The 17,903-nt window shown below is 42.1% G+C and overlaps 1 protein-coding gene across 1 annotated transcript; it reads left to right on the top strand.

The window, feature by feature from the left end:
• The first annotated feature begins 1,668 nt into the window (after positions 1-1,668).
• LOC136551623 (U1 small nuclear ribonucleoprotein C-like) lies at positions 1,669-2,381 on the top strand. Its single transcript, XM_066543183.1, has one exon. It carries the CDS (start codon positions 1,777-1,779, stop codon positions 2,248-2,250), a length of 474 nt encoding a protein of 157 aa, XP_066399280.1. The 5' UTR covers positions 1,669-1,776; the 3' UTR covers positions 2,251-2,381.
• The last annotated feature ends 15,522 nt before the right edge of the window (positions 2,382-17,903 follow it).

The following is a 17,903-nucleotide window of genomic DNA, read 5'->3' on the forward strand; positions in this document are numbered from 1 at the left end:
ATCTCTACAACTTTTGTTTTGGTCATATTTTCGTGTGACTAAATTGGAATAATTCAAATTTTGAATTTCAATAAATGATATATTCAAACAAAATTTTGACACACCAAATGATTTGAACTCAAAAAGTCATGAACATAAAAGTTGTAGAACTCATCAAGACCGACAACTTTTATTTTGTTTATTTCTTTATCCGACAAAATGACAGTAACATTGTTTACAAAACTTACATATCTCTCATATAGTTTATGAAACCATATGAGAGAGATGTAAAATTTGTGAACAATGTTCTTATCACTTTTTTGGATGAACAAATGATCAAAATAAAAGTTTTAGATCTTGATGAGTTATACAACTTTTATATTCATGACTTTTCTAGCTGAAATCATTTACTCTTTGAAAATATTGTTTGAAGTTGCCATTTTAATAAATTTAAAATTTGAACTTTTCAAACTAAGTCACATGAAAAGATGACCAAAATGAAAGTTGTAAATCTTGATGAGTTTTACAACTTTGATGTTTACAATATTTTCATTTTAGGTCATTTTCTATCTTAAAATTCAATTCGAAGTTCACAAATTCAAATTTTCAATTTTTAAATATAACTTTTTTATTTTTCAAAAAAATAAAATGTATCATTATATTATATAGATCAGCGAGTTGTTTTTTATGTGTACAGGCCAATATAGCAAATTGTTTTTAATATATTTATAAAAAAATATGCAGAACTAATATTTAAAAAATGCGAAAATATTTGTAGGTGCGGCTAGTGGTTGCGCTGCCCCTACAAATTGAATTTGTAGGAGCAGCTGGTGAGTGAACCGCCCCTACAAATCGACCCATTTGTAGAGGCGGCTCATATCACCAGCCGCCCCTACTGTGACATTTGTAGGGGCGGCTAGTCTCATGGGTCCCGAGCACATACATTGTAGGGGCGACTCCATCACCGGCCATCCTTAAAAAAAATTGTCCCATTGCTACAAACGTTTTATATAGTAGTGTATGTTTAGATGCTGCTCTAGATGCAACCGTCTCTATAGATAGATTTCTAGAGACGGTTTGATCTAGAGCCATCTATAAAAATTGATTTGTAGAGGTGGCTAGATTTAAAACCGTCTCTAAAAATAAGTACAGCACGTTAAAAAATGATTTGTTTATCATCAGACCCTTTTCTAACTTCAAAAAACAAAACTCCATTGGTGTTACAGAGAGAGCTTCACGATTTTTTTATTAGATGGCTAGCTAAGACAAACATAACAAACATGTAGATGGTACGGTGTTTATTTTGATGACGGGATTTGTGTATGGAATCTTAACTCCCTGCCATCTTTAAGTAATACACGTATAGCCCTTTAGTTGGCGCACACCACAGTTTCTAAGTGAATGATTGCTTCATTCATGCTCAACAACACCCGTTCTTTCAGCGCCAAATGTGCGAATAAGCCAAGGCCACCGACGCGCCCGCGAGGGTATCACCACTCATACATTGCATTAAGAAGAAGATCTTCTCGTGTAGGCCTAGAAAACCTCTAAATTACTACCCCACTCTTACACAGCGGCACCGTTGTCCTGTGAGAATAGACCGGTCCTTAGACCTATGCTTTGGCATAGAATAGACGAGAATATTTTTTTTAACTCCAGTTTAAAATTCACTCTCACATGGAGTTAAACTCCGGGACGCTGGACTATAGGCCGTTTGGCTAACCACCGCCGCGTACCTACTATCAAGTTCGGACACCCGGCCGGCCACCTCCCTCTCGATCTCTTGCTCTCTCCCTCATGTGCACAGCCATGTCTAGACGCTTCCAGCTGCACCCCGTCCTCATCTGCTGCCTGACGATCACCGTGCTGATCAGCAGCACGGCGTCGGCGGACACGCCGGACTGCCCATACCCGTGCCTGCCGCCGCCATCCGCTGGAGGAGCCATCAACAGCTACCCGCCACCGCAACCGTCCACAGGAGGCGGCGGCTTCGGCGGCAGCTACCCGCCACCTCCGCCAGGGAGCTACCAGCTGACGCCGCCGGGAGTGATGCCGGGCTTCTCCCCGCCGTACAGTGGAGGATTCCCCTCTGGGCCAGCCCCGCCGCCGCCGAACCCGGCCCTCCCGTGGTTCCCCTGGTACTACCAGCACACCAACCCGATCACTGGGTCCACGACGTCGGCGTCCTCACCGGCCATGGACGGCAGGTCGACGGTCACAGTGTCGGTGCTGCTCCCTCTGTCCTTGCTCGTTCTTTTTCGTGTGCTGTAGAGAGTGTACCTACCGGCGGTAGGCGAGTTTATTTGATCCAGGGACTAATTATCGTGTTTCATTTTGCTATTTTATTTGTAGCAAGTGCTAGCTTTGTTTATACCGTGTTATATATAATACACATTACTTAAGTTTGTGAAGTAGTTTTTTTTTTCTATAATTTATTTTGTCTGTGTACCCTCACATGAATATCCTTCTTCTACTTGTATTTCCCTGAGCAAAGTTTTACATGGTTTTCATATTCAGATTTTAGAGCACTAGCTAGTATATGTTTTTTTTTCTGCTCCCTCTGTCTAAAAAAGAGTGTATTTTGTTACTAAGTTTAAAACAATATCAACGTTTGTCTCCAAATAAATTTACAATAAAATAAAATTATATGATTAATTTAATAATGCTTATTTGATACCATAAATATTAGTATTTTCTATAGATTTGGGTAAACTTAAAATTTGTTAACTCAATGGAAAACGAGAACTGCAATATCTTTGGCTCAAAGAGAGTAGTGCCAAACTACATATTACTATTCGGATTCCTAAATATGAGAAAATATTATAATTAATGGAGCAATTTTTAGGTTTATACAAAAAGCTTGTTTGCTGCTTGATTTGGTTCCCTGATTACTAAGCAAAAATTCGTGGACAGAAGAACCCGTTCTTCTTGTTCCTAGTTACTTTTCAGCTGTCTAGCAACTAGCATATTATGCACTACTTACACAGGCTGCTGCTTAGCTTTTGATCCATTTCGTTTGTTCAGACGTCAAAATCTAGCCATTAAGTCATGTCGGAAAAGCATCAGCTGCATAATTCATGTCTGGGCCCGCAATTTCCCATTTTGCGCGGTGTCTGTCTTTTTTAGCTGGGGTTTCATGAATAAACACATCTGGTTTGTACATAGCTGAATAAAGTGTGATGCAACAAAAACTCTCTGCATATCTGCACCGACAACCGCAAAGTTGCTGCGAATAAGTATACAGAACACCTTCTTTGTTCCTTTTCGAGGACGAAACCCCTAATAAGTTGTTGCTTATTCTTTGCTCCTTGCTCCATGAAAGCAATAAACAGGAGACCAAAAATTCTGCATATACCTGCAGAAAAATGCCTTATTACAGAGTATATATCATCTATAATTGGCGAATGTCATGTGGAACACGTTATGTCGTTGTTACCCCATCTCGACGTTACTTGTAACATCAGGGGAACTCCTCGCCATTAGTGCGCCACCGTTTCTGGAGGATACAGCTAATCGCCAGGACAGATATATGGTGGCGGTGGTCATCAGTCTTCAGCCATCACACAGACAAAAGTGATGCGCAGCCTCCACGGCTTTTTTAGCTCCTTCTAAGTTAGAATAAACCTCCTGATGTCTTGTTTCAAAGAACAAAATATGTATTTATTCGCCAGGGCGGACCTTAGGTTTCAGGAATTCCATTGAAATATAGAAGAGACAAGGGGAGGAACGGTACTTTTATCCATGTCCTTACTATGCTTTGAAGTTCTAATAATATTAGTACAAAATAGGTAGTCAATACAAATTAGGTGAAGACTATTGAGCTGCATGAACCAAATAGATTGTTAGCAGTAGACAGGCAGTAGGAGAATTTGGGGGTTGGAAATCAGACGAACGGCAAAGCAGGAAGGCAGGAAGGAATAGACGAGGAAGGTTGAGTGCTTAGGCAGTTTAGAATTTGGTTTACAACTTTATGAATGAATCTCTCCTCTCCCAGTCTAGCTCATATACTCGTTACACGGGCAGAGCCCCGCTCGTGCACGCAGGCACGCTAGGACCATTCCTGGCCAGCTAAGCGAACGTTGGGCTTCCTTGCGCGCGCTCCAGTCCTTGGCCCATGGGCGGCCTCGATTGTGGCACCATCAGGAGGGGAGCTGCTGTCATAGATGTGTCCACAAACTGACTATCTTAGGAAAGATGGATAATTCGATAATTATCTTTCACCATAGGTCCCCTTAGGCTTTCCAAGTGGAATACACTACTACAAAAACGATTGTAGCAACGCCTTCCTTTCTTTGCAGGGGCGGCTCTATATTGAGCCGCCTCTACAAATGGTTGCTAAAGGAGCCGTCCTTATAAATGGATTTGTAGGGGCGGTCGGTGTTATCAGCTGCCCCTATAAATGGCCCGATTTGTAGGGGCGGCTCTATATCCAGCCGCCCCTACAAATCGGATTTATAGGGGCGGCTCAATATTGAAGTGCCCCTACAAATAGACGCCGAGTATTAAAAATTAAGCACTAAAATTCAAATTTTGTAAACGACCTCGGATGGAGAAACAACAAAAATAAAAGTTGTAGATCTCGAAAAGTTATGAAACTTTGTAGTTGACAACTTTTTGATTTGAAATCATCTTGTCAAGGAAAATTACGTTTGAATTTCCAAAAATTTGAAATTTGAATTTTTTAAATGACCTCGGATGGACAAACAGTAAAAATGAAAGTTGTAGATCTTGAAAAGTTATGAAACTTTGTAGTTGATAACTTTCTCATTTGAAATCATCTTGCCATGGAAAACTACGTTCGAATTTCTTTAATTTGAAATTCAAATTCTATAAGTGATCTCGGATGGAGAAACTACCAAAATGAAAGTTGTATATCTCGAAAAGTTATAAAACTTTGTAGTGGACAACTTTTTCATTTGAATTAGTTTAGGGCCTCAAATAATCAATTTATGCTCAGTTTTGTATAATATGTGGGGAACCAAAATAGAACGTAGACACAAGTGATCGTGAGGTGCAGTGGTAGAGGAGTATACGCGCGAGCGAGAGGTCGCGAGTTCGAAATCCGGCCGACGCATAGTATGCAAAAATCATGAAAAAATGCTACGACGGTAGAGTGAAGGTGTGTGTGGCTGCTGGTGGGGACCTCCTTGGATTAAAAAAAATTTTGCTATTTTTTGTCCCTTTTTTCGTGATTTCTGGAAATTGATTTGTAGGGGCGATTTAATATCCAGCCACCCCTACAAATCGATTTGTAGGGGGCGACTGATAACACCAGCCGCCTCTACAAATTGATTTATAGGGGCGGTCTGGGAACCGCCCCTATAAATCAATAATTTGTAGCCACTCTTTCATAGGAACGGCTGGCAAAACCGCTCCTACAAAGCGTTACCAGCCGCCTCTAGAAAGGTTTTTCTACGTAGTGATATGAGCCAGCAATAGACCTTTCGTTAAATTGCCCTAGCATAATTCGAACTCTAGATCAATGGCTCTAATATTATATTGTATTAACTATGTGCACCCATAAGTTGTATCTAAGGATGCGTTTGGTTGGGAACGGAAGTAGGATGGAATTAATACATCTCAAATTTTAGAAGCAATATGATTCTGTATATGTGTTTGGTTGGAAGAATAGAATATATAACAACATGTGGTTTTGCATGTAATGGAAAACCCCAAGTTTTTAAAATGTTTCTTAAACAATGTTGTTATTGTTGTTGTGTCATGTAGTTTGTAAGCCAAAACTAAGTAAACTTCAACTCTCCTTACCTTGTTTTCAAAACAAACTTCATGAAATTATCTGTGAACTAAATAACCCCCTTTACTAGTGCTATTCAACGCATATATAAATGGCTCTCATTCAAAATACATAACCAACCTGTTAATGTTTAAACCAGTTGCTAATATAATTTGCGCTAGTTCTCTCACCTTATCCTCCTTTACAAAAGTCCTTTTGGAAATTTTAAAATGAAAGGTGCCTAGTCGTGCCATTGATTAAGTCAAGGCATGGCAACACCTTTTAGTTTTCAAAACTATTTTTCCTAAAAACAAAGTTAGGTCGAATTCAAGCTCACACTCGAATTCAACAAAAAAACTTGTTTCGGATTATTTTCTAAATAATAATGTGATACATTTCGTATAGCATATATGAATGGTGAACTGCTAGTTTGGTTTGGATTTTCCTGGACTCAATTGTCTCTGTGAGCAAACAAATCCGAAGTGTAATTTGGATTCGTTTGAAACCTAGGCTCTGTTCGGCTGCTCGTAAAGCCGTTTATGCTGATTTGTACGACTGATTTGTTGAGAGAGAAAAATACTGTACCATAGCTTATAAACCTGCTTATAATGACAGTCGAACGCTCCCCTAACTTGAAGACCCGTTTGATCTATAAAAAGCATAAACCCGTTCCTTCCTACCTAGCCGGTAGGCCATTTCTGGCCCAAAGCCCATTAGGCTGCCAGCCCTACTCCCTCCAAGGCTGCTGGACTGCCCCACAAGCCAAATGAATCTCGGGGGTGTTTGGTTCTTTAGTCGCTCCTAAAATTCATGTCACATCGAATGTTTAGATACTAATAAGGAGCATTCAATATAGATTAATTACAAAACCAATTACATAGATGGAGGCTAATTTGCGAGACGATTTTTTAAGCCTAATTAATCTATCATTCGCACATGTTTACTGTAGCACCATGTTGTCAAATCATGGACTAATTAGGCTTACAAGATTCGTCTCGCAAATTGTGCAATTAGTTTCGTAATTAGTCTATATTTAATACTCCATGCATGTGTCTAAACATTCGATGTGACAGAAATTTTAGGAGGCACTGCTGGAACCAAACAGGGCCCTCGACCCGTGAAGCGTGAAGGCACAGCCAAGGCAGCGAACTATCTAAAAAAAAGCCTAGGCAGAGAGCTACGCAGCACAATCCTTCCCTCTCTTTTCTCTTTGCAGCTCGGCTTGCCCCGCCCCTTTAGTTGGGTTTCGACCTATGAACACTAGGGGACACACAGCCTAGTAGCCGCGATAGGAGCTCAAGCCCTCCTCTCCCGACGACTTGCCTCGCCGCTCGGCGATCCCCTTTTGGATCCAAGCCTGGTCGTCTTCCAACAAACTAAAAATCATGGTAAGCTAAAACTTTTAGTCAACAATTGGTTTATTACCAAAAAGTTGGCACACCAATGTTTATGATCAAAGTTTTTTTTGGAGAATTATGACCAAAGTTTTAACAAGTCTCTTGAAACGTTTTAAGTCAATAATGCTCAAGAGCGGGAGTCCGTCTCTTCAGACCCCACTCGTACAAGTGTGGGTCCATGATCACAATCTACCATGCATTCGGGCCTACGCGCTACTGGCACTACAAGAAATCCTTTAATCCATGACGGATTCACTATGATGGATTCAGGAAACGTCACTAACAGGATTTGCAACCTAGGATATCCAGCCCATATCCAAAACCCGCTTGCATATACAGAGGCCTAACCTAACAACAGCTGCCCCTCCTCTCCGCCGGCCGTCACTCCCAACCCTCTCCCATCTAGGCTGCCTCCCTTCTCTTCCCCGGGCACAGCCATCCCCTGGCACAACGACCATCCCAGCATGGAGGAGGCCGAGGGCGGCGCTCCACCCCGGCCCTCGGAGTGGCGGAGGCCTGCCGTTGTGCGCCTGCGCGCCCGCACACCCATGCCCGAGGTCGCTACACCGAAACCCTAGGCGAGAGCGTATGGAAGTGCAGCAGCAACACGCTTAGGTGGATCTGAGTGGGACGACCATGGGGATTCTGGTGACAGTGGTGGCTCTGATCTACTTTGGCCTTGGCTGGCCCCTACGTCTCTCCTCTTGGCCATCAGCTCCTAGGTGAGCAGCACTTTGTTCTCTTGCAATCGATTTTTGGGTCAGATTTGAGCGGTGGTGCTTGGGGCCGGTTTGGATTTGTTGCAGGTGCACCATAGGAGGGGGAATCGAAAAGGCATGCTGGTGCTGGCTGTTAGGTGCGCTCATGGCAATGGCGTTGATATATTGCTGTTGTGCACAGGCACTTTCCTCCGTCTAATCTGTCTGGCACCTAAAAGATTGGGTAACAATTGTGTAGGGCTACTTAGGAGTTCCAAGTAGTAATTTGTTGATTTCTTTATGATTTGAAGAATAATGTCATCCATAGTATATATGACCTTAAGTAGGGTCTGTTATTTAGTATTTATCCAACTTGCTCTTTTGTTTCCAGGAAAAGTTGAGGTTACATGAGACAGATTTCAGCATAGAAGTTTTATTTTATATGAAAATGGTACTAGGTTTGAAGTAATCTGGTTAGAGCCCGTGTGTTTTACATTAGAAAAGGTGGTTAGCATTTTTTCATGGCTCTTAACTGTAGGGACTTAGTGTATTGGAGTGATGAACTTAGGCTACTATTGTTTGAGTTAAGGCAGCAAGTAATTTATCTATGAAAAGCAATTGTTTGCTTCATGTCTGCAGCTTGTGTTTGCCTTTGCACTTTTATTTTTAACACATATGCTAAGGGAATATTTGATAAACAATCCTGCCAGATAAATATAAATGACTAACATAATATTATCCGTCTATGATTGGCATGTATATAAAAAGCATTGCTTGAGGATGCTTTCTTCTTTGTTACATAATTTATTGTGCCAATTTAGCTTAAGTAGAAGAGAAATTGGAATTGATTTGGTCAGTTTGTCAATTTTCTCTAGCACTCAAGCTGCTGTCTTTGCTCTGTGCTTCTGACCGGTGTATGTTCTGGTGTTGGGCGTCTGGGCGTGCTCTCTCAAAGCTGTTGTTCGGTGCAAACCAGCACCTGCAGCTTTAGCCGCTCTTGATTTCTTGGTTGTTCTGGGTCTCTGTCGACAGCTCTGTAGTTTCTTCTCTAGTGCGTGCCTGGCTTTTGCTCTGAATTTGTTCTAGTGCAGCAAGTCAGCCTATCGTTAGTGAGCAACAATTTGTTATGGCAGCTGGCAGCCTTGATTTTCATATCAACAACATAAGCTATTATTTAACAACAATAGCTATAGCTATCTACTTTCTCGACCTTGATCAGCTCTACAACTACAGAGTTTGGATCTGTTTAGGTTACTTTCAGCAACTCGATTATCTTATTTGGAATGCAACAGTGAAGGTAATTGTCACTTGCAGGCACACTCGGTTGCATGCTGGTACCTTAGTAATAGTTTTACCATGTTCTTTTAGCTATCAGTTTAGTTAGTTTAAAACCTTTAACTTCAGGTTAGCTGTTTCTTTCCTTGGTTCAGTACAGTAGCAGTAGTGCAGTTCGGCTGTGGGTAAATTTCAGTTTTATTGGCTAATTTGGATAAATTCTGTACAGGTACTTTCTCTCAGCGATGATTATGTTAAGTTAAACTTGGTGGCAGCAGCAATAGAGGTCTTGAAGATTTTTGTACAGGTATCTGCGATGGAATAGAATGCCAAATGAGTATTACGTGTCCTCTGATTATTAGAATTTTCATATTTATAACACCTGAAGTATAATTATTTCTTATTTATTCCAAATGTTTAATCTGGAAAATGGTTATACATTAGACAACCAAATTTTCTACATATGTGTAGTTGGCTTAGTGAAAAATAGCTTCTGATATGCAACAATTATTAGTTGGCTTAGATGAAGGAGATTTGATTGACGATGAGAATTCTAAGGTCCTAATTCCTCCATGTTGTCAAGTCTTAACTTGTTTTTCTTCCCTTCCTAATTCAATCTAACTCTAATGCTATGTAAGAACACAACTACTTGTCATGCTGCTGCTCTAATGTAAGGATAAGTTTACAGAATATTGTGTTTTTAACATGCTGTGCTCTTGTGATGACAATATTAATCATATTTTATCTTCCCAAGCCTTTAGAGCCTCACCAGATAATTGTAGCCTTGCTGTTTTCACATGTATCAGTTCCGAACATATTTGTAGATGTCCTCTTCATGAGGCTTTGTATGATGTAAACCAGGAGTGGTTCTCCCTTGTTGCAGCAGCTTGCTGCTAATCAATAAAGGTTCCTTTGTCATAAAAAAATATTAAGCTTCTGCTGCTATTAACCACCATATTAAGCTATTTGTAACATGATGCTGCATATGCTATTGTAACAAGCTACTGCTGCTATTTTTTAGATTTGTCTTTGTATAATTTGGTACAAGCTACTGGTGCTATTGTAATAAGCTAGTGCTGTTATTGTAACCGTAACTGTCTTTTTTTTAGTTGGACATGTTCTTCCAGATTTTTAGTTGAACAGTAACTATTGGTGCTGCTAACTTGATGCATTTTGCTGCTGCTAACTTGTGTCAAGTCAATTTCGATCAAGTTAAGCGATACATGGTGGTATATATTTTGTTGCTACTGCTCGCATTTTGCTGTTGCTGCTACATGCATCAAGCTGCTGGGCTTCTATGCATTCTGTGTTGTTGGCTTGTGCCATGGTAAACTATATGGCTTTATGCACTTCTGTATGTTAACTATTGTTGGATGAATACTTGTAATCTGATGTTGGTTGCAAATTTATGTGATATATTGTTGGATGGAAATATGAGTTATTTTATTTAATGTGTGGGTTGTGTATTATTTTATTTAATGTGTGGGCTGTGTATATTGTTGCAATAGTAATTATTTGAGCTGTGTGTGGGCTATGTATATGGGCTGAATGTTCAAAAATGGGCTGTGTATATGGGCTATATGTGCTGTAGTAGTGGACTGAAAAGTGGGCTAAAAATTAGTGATGAATTTGGGTTGTAATATGCTGAAATGGGCTTGTGAAAATGGCTGAAAAATTGATGCGAAAATGGCTAAAATTGGGCCAAACTTGGCCCATCTTTGATTCTGGCCTGTTAACAAATGAGCTGGTGTATCTTTGATGTGGCAATTGATTCGTGACGGTTATTTTTCGTCACAGGAAATGGGTTCGGGCTAGACTAACTAGGCATCGGGCTCTATCGTGACGGTTTAAAACCGTCACTGTTTATGTTAACCCGTGATGGTTTTCGACAAACCGTCACGCATGTCAATCCATGATGCTCAATCCGTGATGATTTCTGAAACCATCACAGATGCTGTTTACTGACGGTTTTTCAGTGATCCGTGACAAAAATTTTCCATCATGGATTAACAGGATTCTTATAGTGTGGCCCAACAAGCCTGCTTTCTCTCTACGTCCATCTCTCTTAAAAATATCTCCCACTCCGTGCTCACCCATCGTGTGCTGTTGTGCCGTGCGCTCACTGCTGCCATCTTCCCTACCGTGCACCCCATCCCACGCCACATGGCTCTCCTCGATCTAGCGCCATGCTCCATCCCGCGCCATGCCACGCTTCATCCCCCATCACGTCGACTTCAGCTCGCTGCGTGCCGCGCCGCCCGCCCCCGCTGCCGCGCGTTGTTCCCCGTCCCCCGCGCGCGCCAAGTTGCTGTCGGGGTGCTGCCGCCGCCACTGTTCTCCACAAGAAGGTTGTGGCTGCCGTCGACGCCGTGGCCACCGCAACGCGCGACCTCGAAAGGAGATGTTGCGATGATAGTGCATATTTCAAATGTATGTTTCAATTGTTTCAAGAATTTCAGAGGTACATTACAATTATTTCATATGGATGTTGCAAAAGTAGGGGATATTGCACATGTATGTCAGAAGTATTTCAGAGGCATGTTGTAAGTGTTTTAGAAGTTTGTTCAAAATGTTTCATCTGTTCTAGACGTATGTTGCAATTGTTTCATATGGATATTGCAAAAGTAGGGGCGCGATGCGGGTGGGGTGCGCGTGCGGAGCGGGGCGAACGACCTCAAATCGAGACGGATAGAGAGGGTTGTGCATGCAAGGCAAGTCGACGCGCGGGCATTGTGATGGGCTGAGGTTCGTGTGGGGGCAGGAAAAAAATTAGCGAACAGGGCTGAAAGGTCCTAATTGCTAGAGGAGGGTGAATGGCCTATAAAAAATCTACAACAACACTAAGCCAAGAGGTTAGATAATTATTAGGCAAACCAAATGTTACGCTAGCCTACTAAAGACGCAAGCCACCTACCTACAATTCTAGTCAATTATGACCACTAAGCACTCAAGTGCTATGTTGCTACTCTCTACACTAGTTGAACTAGGTAGGAACTAATTACAACTATGAAGCTAAGCTACACAACTAGCTACAACTACCATAAGCTCTACACAAGGTAAATACACAATGTAATGCAAGAAAGTGGTAGAGGAGATATACCGTCATGGCAAGAGATCAATCAATGAATACCAAAGAATACCAAGGACAGAAATGATGACACAATAATTTTTACTCCGAGGTTCACTTGCTTGCTGGCAAACTAGTCCCCGTTGTGGTGATTCACTCACTTGGAGGTTCACGCGCTAATAGGCATCACACGCCTAACCCGCAACGGGTGCTGCACAACCAACACAAAATGAGGATCCACAAGTCATGCGCAATCTACTAGAGTTGCCTTTAGCGCTCCATCGGGGAAGGCATAAGAACCCCTCACAATCACAATAATCAGAGCCAAAGACAACCACCTTCCTCTGTTCGATGATCCTCCAATCACCGGGCCATCTAGGTGTCGACAAACACCAAGAGTAACAAGATCTCACCAGCCCAAATCGCCCAACTAGTGCCACAAGATGCTAGATCACTAAGCAATGCACTAGAGGCTCTCCAATCTCACTTAAGATGATGAAATCAAGTGTGCAAGTTAGTGAAGTGGTGTGCTCAGCTCCCAAAGGGTGTACACAGGTGTTGGAAGTGCCAAGAGAGTGGCCAAGGCTGGACACCACCTCTATTTAAAAGCCCACAAGCAAATAGAGCCATCACCCCTTAGGGGCCACTTTCTGCGAGGGCACCAAACCATTGGGGCACCGGACAAGGTGGCAGTGGCACCGCCCTAGGGGTAGTGGTGACCACCTGGCCAACCCTCCAAAAACCCAATTCTCTAGATAAAAATAGCGGTGTACCACTGTTGACGGTAAGTTAACAACCATTATAAACCGTTAATATAACATGTACAAGGGCATAAATATAATCACCAATAAAGGTTTAGGGGTTTAAACTGACAAATTCCATGAGTTTTGGTGAATCTATATTTTCTACTAGGGTTTATTCAGAAAACCATTAAGATGGACCTACATGTTAGATTTAATTGCACTTATCCACAGCGAAACAGACACCAGAAGGTTTCAAAAGACTCGAGAGGACTCCACACCAAAGCGGAGGGCGAGAGGCTGCCAAGTGGGGCCGCTCGACCCCACCTACAGGCTGCCTAGCCCCTGGGCCCACCAACCAGCCTCTGCGTCACAATATCAGGTACTCCACCACCCTCTTAGGTTGCATCTATACCGTCCTTCAAGTCAGTTTGATCCAAGGGCTCACGTTGGACGCTCCGACCTATATATCAGCACCTGCCCCCTGAAGGCATAAGTCATTTCAGAAGATAGAAACCCTAATCATCCTCAGAGCTCCACCATATTCTAGGGCATAGCTAGTTAGGCTAGGTCTAGAGGGAGGTAAGTAGGCTTTGCTTGGATTCCCGATCTTGTCAAGAGTGTGGTTCGGTATAATCTTTGTACCCCCTCTCTTTTGTATCTCCGTTACTTTTATATACCAGTTACAATTGTTATGACAATATTAGTATTCATCTTATTCATGTTCTTTGTTATAATGTTCATCGTCTACTTTGGTTATATGCTTAGTATAGCTAATTTATCATTATATCCATGCATAAGTTTGTATAGCACTCACTCTGCTGCGCACGCGGTGAGTGGTCGACATTGTGTAAGCGTTTTGCTTATACATTGTTTACCTGCGGATACACCCTATATCTAGGGTCATGTGGTAGATCGCAGTTGTGATACTCCTATTGAGTCCTTTGTAGTCCACTCCTCGAATATAGGTGCACGTGGGGTCCAGTTACGAAGGATGGGCAAACTCTGTTCTTAATCTTCCTTAGTAATATCCCTTATATGTAGATATAAGGGTGATCTTAGCAATGACTACTAGGTATAATTGCACTAATCAATGTATGCTTTGACTTGTAATTAGGAATGACTTAGGAATTATTCCTCTAATATTCTACCTAACCATGCTAATGCCATAGAAAGGAGTACTCTGAGTGATTTATCATTATTATTGATCAATACTTATCATATATATATATATCTTATCCTATGACCTACCCCTGTTATGAGTAGAACATTAGTTATGGTTTACTTCTCCTTCAATAGTATAAGTTATCAATACATGTCCATACTAGACCTTTCCTATGGTAAAAATATAAATAATGATACCTAGAATACTCTTGGGTAATGTGCTACAATGGTATATTATCTGTGCACTTGTAGATCCTTTTCATTGATATATTTATATATTCTTTCTAGTCACATAAAATAATAAAGAACTACTTAGTATTATTCTAGTAGTAATGCTGTGTACTACCAACAAGCATCTCTGGCATCATCACTAGGGATGACAACCTAGTAAAGTAATGTTAGGAGATATAGGTTTATAATAGGTGGCTACTTAAAACAAGTGACACGTTAATAAATACCAACAACCATTTTTGGCACCGTTGTCGAGGATAGATTTAAAACTCTGTTCTTAGTAGCGACGCTAAGAAATGTCAACAATCGCCATGGGGTGGGGGTGACCATGACAGTGCCTAGCTCTAGCTTCCCTTGCTCTCTATTGAAAAACAGTGGTGGCACCACCCCTCTAGTGGCGGTGACTAGTCGGTGCACCGCCCTCGCTGAGGCGGTGAACATCAGACGCTCCGGTGCCATCCCTTTCTCTGCTGCTACTAGGCTTGAGTCAGGTGGGCACCACCCTAGGGGTGGTGGTGCCACCGGATAGGGTGGCAGTGCCCCACCCAAACACCTCCTTCTTGGCCTGCCAGTAGGTCACTGCCACAGGGGGTGGTGCACCAAATAGGGGGTGGCGGTGCCCCTAGAGGCAGCACCTCATCCCCTTCTTCACCTCCCTTGCTTCCTTTGCAAATGTGCCAACACCACAAGTGTTTCACCATCACGTGCAAGTGTGTTAGCATTTTCACAATCATTTTCCAAAGGTTAATCGCTTCTCACCGATTGTGCACCAGGCCTAAAATGAATATGCAAGTTATCCAACACCTAGTGGCACTAGATGATCGAGTTGTCCGATAAGAATTTCCCTCTTAATAGTACGACCATCTATCATAAATATGATCACACTCTCTATAGTGTCTTGATCACCAAAATAAAATGGCTCTATGGATATCACCTTTGCCTTGAGCCCATTTTGTTTCTGTCTTTCTTCTGTTCTAAGTCTGAAGCACTTGATCATCACCATGGCCTTCACCATCATCTTGATCATCATCCTTTGATCCACCACCTAGAATGTGCTACCCTATCTCATATTGAAAGGATCTAGCAAGTGGCCTAGTGAGAGGGTGAATAGGCATTTTTTAAAATTTAATCAACTTATGAAAATAGTCAAAACGTGAAACCTCTAGGTTCGAGCGTGGAGGTTCTGAGGCGCGGAGGTTCCAGGACTGAGCGTGGAACCTCTGGGAATCAGAGTATGAAATCGATCTACTATGGAATTTAATGAATGAAAAATAGATCAAATGTAATACCAGCCTTCCTAGGGGAGTATGTTGAGCTATGCAAACAGTCGGTTGCACCTAGAAGATGAGGAATTCATAGATCGGATGCCAACCCTAAAAATCAATCCAAATCACAAGTAATAGCAACAACAACAACAATCATAGTGAACACAAGGATTTATCCCGTGGTTCAACTCACCACAAAGGTTTGTCTACGTCCATGTTGTTGAGGTTAGCCATAAAGGGTATGGAGTAGCTTTTAACTCGCTCCTCTTCTCCAACCTATCACCAAGGCAATAGGTTAGAGGGTTCCACTAAGTGACAAAGAGTAATACAAACATCCTGGTTCTCAACCACAGTGGATTGGGAGCTACTGGGCGACCGTTAGCTATCTAGGAGCCATGCTCTAAGAGTAACGAACACACCAAGCGACTAGGGCTTCACCAAGTGCATAAGAACAGAGGAGAAGGATCTTCTCGAGCTTTCTCAGCCAAATCCCTCAAGGAATCACAAAGATTTTAGCAAAGGAGTTTGGAGCACCAAGGTTGAGAAAGAGAGAGAGAGCTTCTGTTCGATAGGAATGAAGGAATGGAGAAGATGACCGTTGGGGGGAGAAGGGGTATGGTATAAATACCACCTACGTCACCCACAAAATGGTTGGGTTAGATAGACCCTGAAGCCTCTACGTCAGGACATAGAGGTTCCATGCCGTAGAGGTTCCACACCTGAGTGAATCAAAGTATTATTATAGACCACTAAGATAGAAAGAGAGTTCAAAAATGACCTCGAGTCTCACAACTCACAACGTCCACTACTACTACCACCATGACAAAAGACGATGACGACACAAAAGCAACATCTCAATCTTGCCTCTCTCTCCCCCTTTGTTAACATGTGCCAAAAAGGGAAAGAACAAGAGAGGTAAGGCATGATCGTCTCACTGCTCCCTACTATAGTCACTGCTAATGTCACTGTCGTGATCATCTATTGGGGTGGCCTAGTGCCTGTTGCCCAAAATAGTCCTCTCACCAAACTCCTCGTCGCTGTCACTCACAACAGCCCTGCCGGCCCCTGTGTGTAGTAGTTGTGTGCCTCTGTGTCCTAGACTATCCTCTCTCACATCTAAGGATGTTCATCCTCTCACCAAGTGTCTCCTGATCATGAGGATACTCCATCTCTTCATCATCCTCACTACTATCCTCATAGGGTGGAAACACTGGAGGAGGAGGGATCTCTCTGACCTCAAGTCCTAGCTGCCTCTTCATGTCATTTATGTCCTTTCTTCCCTCATAGGCAACTTCCACAGCATACTAACACATGCAAAATATGTTCTTGAGAAACTTCTTGAGCTTGCTCCCCCTGGACCTATGATGGGAGCAAGAAGGCATGCTGCTACTAGCTCTGTGAGTGTGTCTACCCTCTGCTATAGCTGACGTGCTTGCTGCCCAACAAGTGCCTCCCATCCTGTATGTTGCCATGAGTCAACCTGTAGGACCTGTGCTCCACATCCTTCTTGAACTCAATGCCAGACACCCTCTCAATGATATACACGATATAAGGAGCATATGAGAAATAATTCCTAGCATCATCTAGTGAGTCACTCAACTCAGTCCAAATAAACCTACTAATAGAGAAAGCATCACTCCCTGGAGCCATCCTTGCAACAAGTTCTTAGCATACTTCCTCAGTAAAGTTGAGTCACCACCTTTTGGGTTGATTATATCTCTAAAAAGGTTGTTCATGGCATAGTAGAAACACTTCAACCCTATTGTCTTCCCATCAACTAGATCTCTCCTCTCTATGCAAATACAATATCCTCAGCTTTCATGACATTCTTTGTCTGAATGGTGTCTGCATATCTATCTCCACTCCCAAACCCTAGAAGACGAGAAAAAGTAGTGAAATCTACCTTGTAGTGAACTCCTTCCATCATCCAATGAATGGTCTTATTTGCCACATCATGGAAGAAAGTGGCGTGAAACTGAGCTAGGATCTCTCGATTCTAATCATATTGAAAACCCATGATGTCCTTCAGCCCATGCTCAATCACTATATCTATCACTCTCTTGGAATCTAGGGTGTTCATGTTCTCAATGTGATCCTAGTCAATGTACTTCATCTGCACTATCTTCTTTTCCTTGGCAAGAATCACAATCTTGTAAAGTCAAACTGAAATAGAGACCAAAACCTATAGTCTATCCCTCTGTTATTCAGCCACACATAGGGATTTTATGCCCTAGCTCTCTTGACTTGCACGCCCAAGTTATGGTAGTTATTGTGTTGCCTCTACACTACATGATCATAGATGATAGGCTCTCTCCTCACTGGGGCACCCTAATGCTGAACCATATAGGATTGA

Source organism: Miscanthus floridulus, chromosome 4 (assembly GCF_019320115.1).
Source record: "Miscanthus floridulus cultivar M001 chromosome 4, ASM1932011v1, whole genome shotgun sequence".
NCBI lineage: Eukaryota > Viridiplantae > Streptophyta > Magnoliopsida > Poales > Poaceae > Miscanthus > Miscanthus floridulus.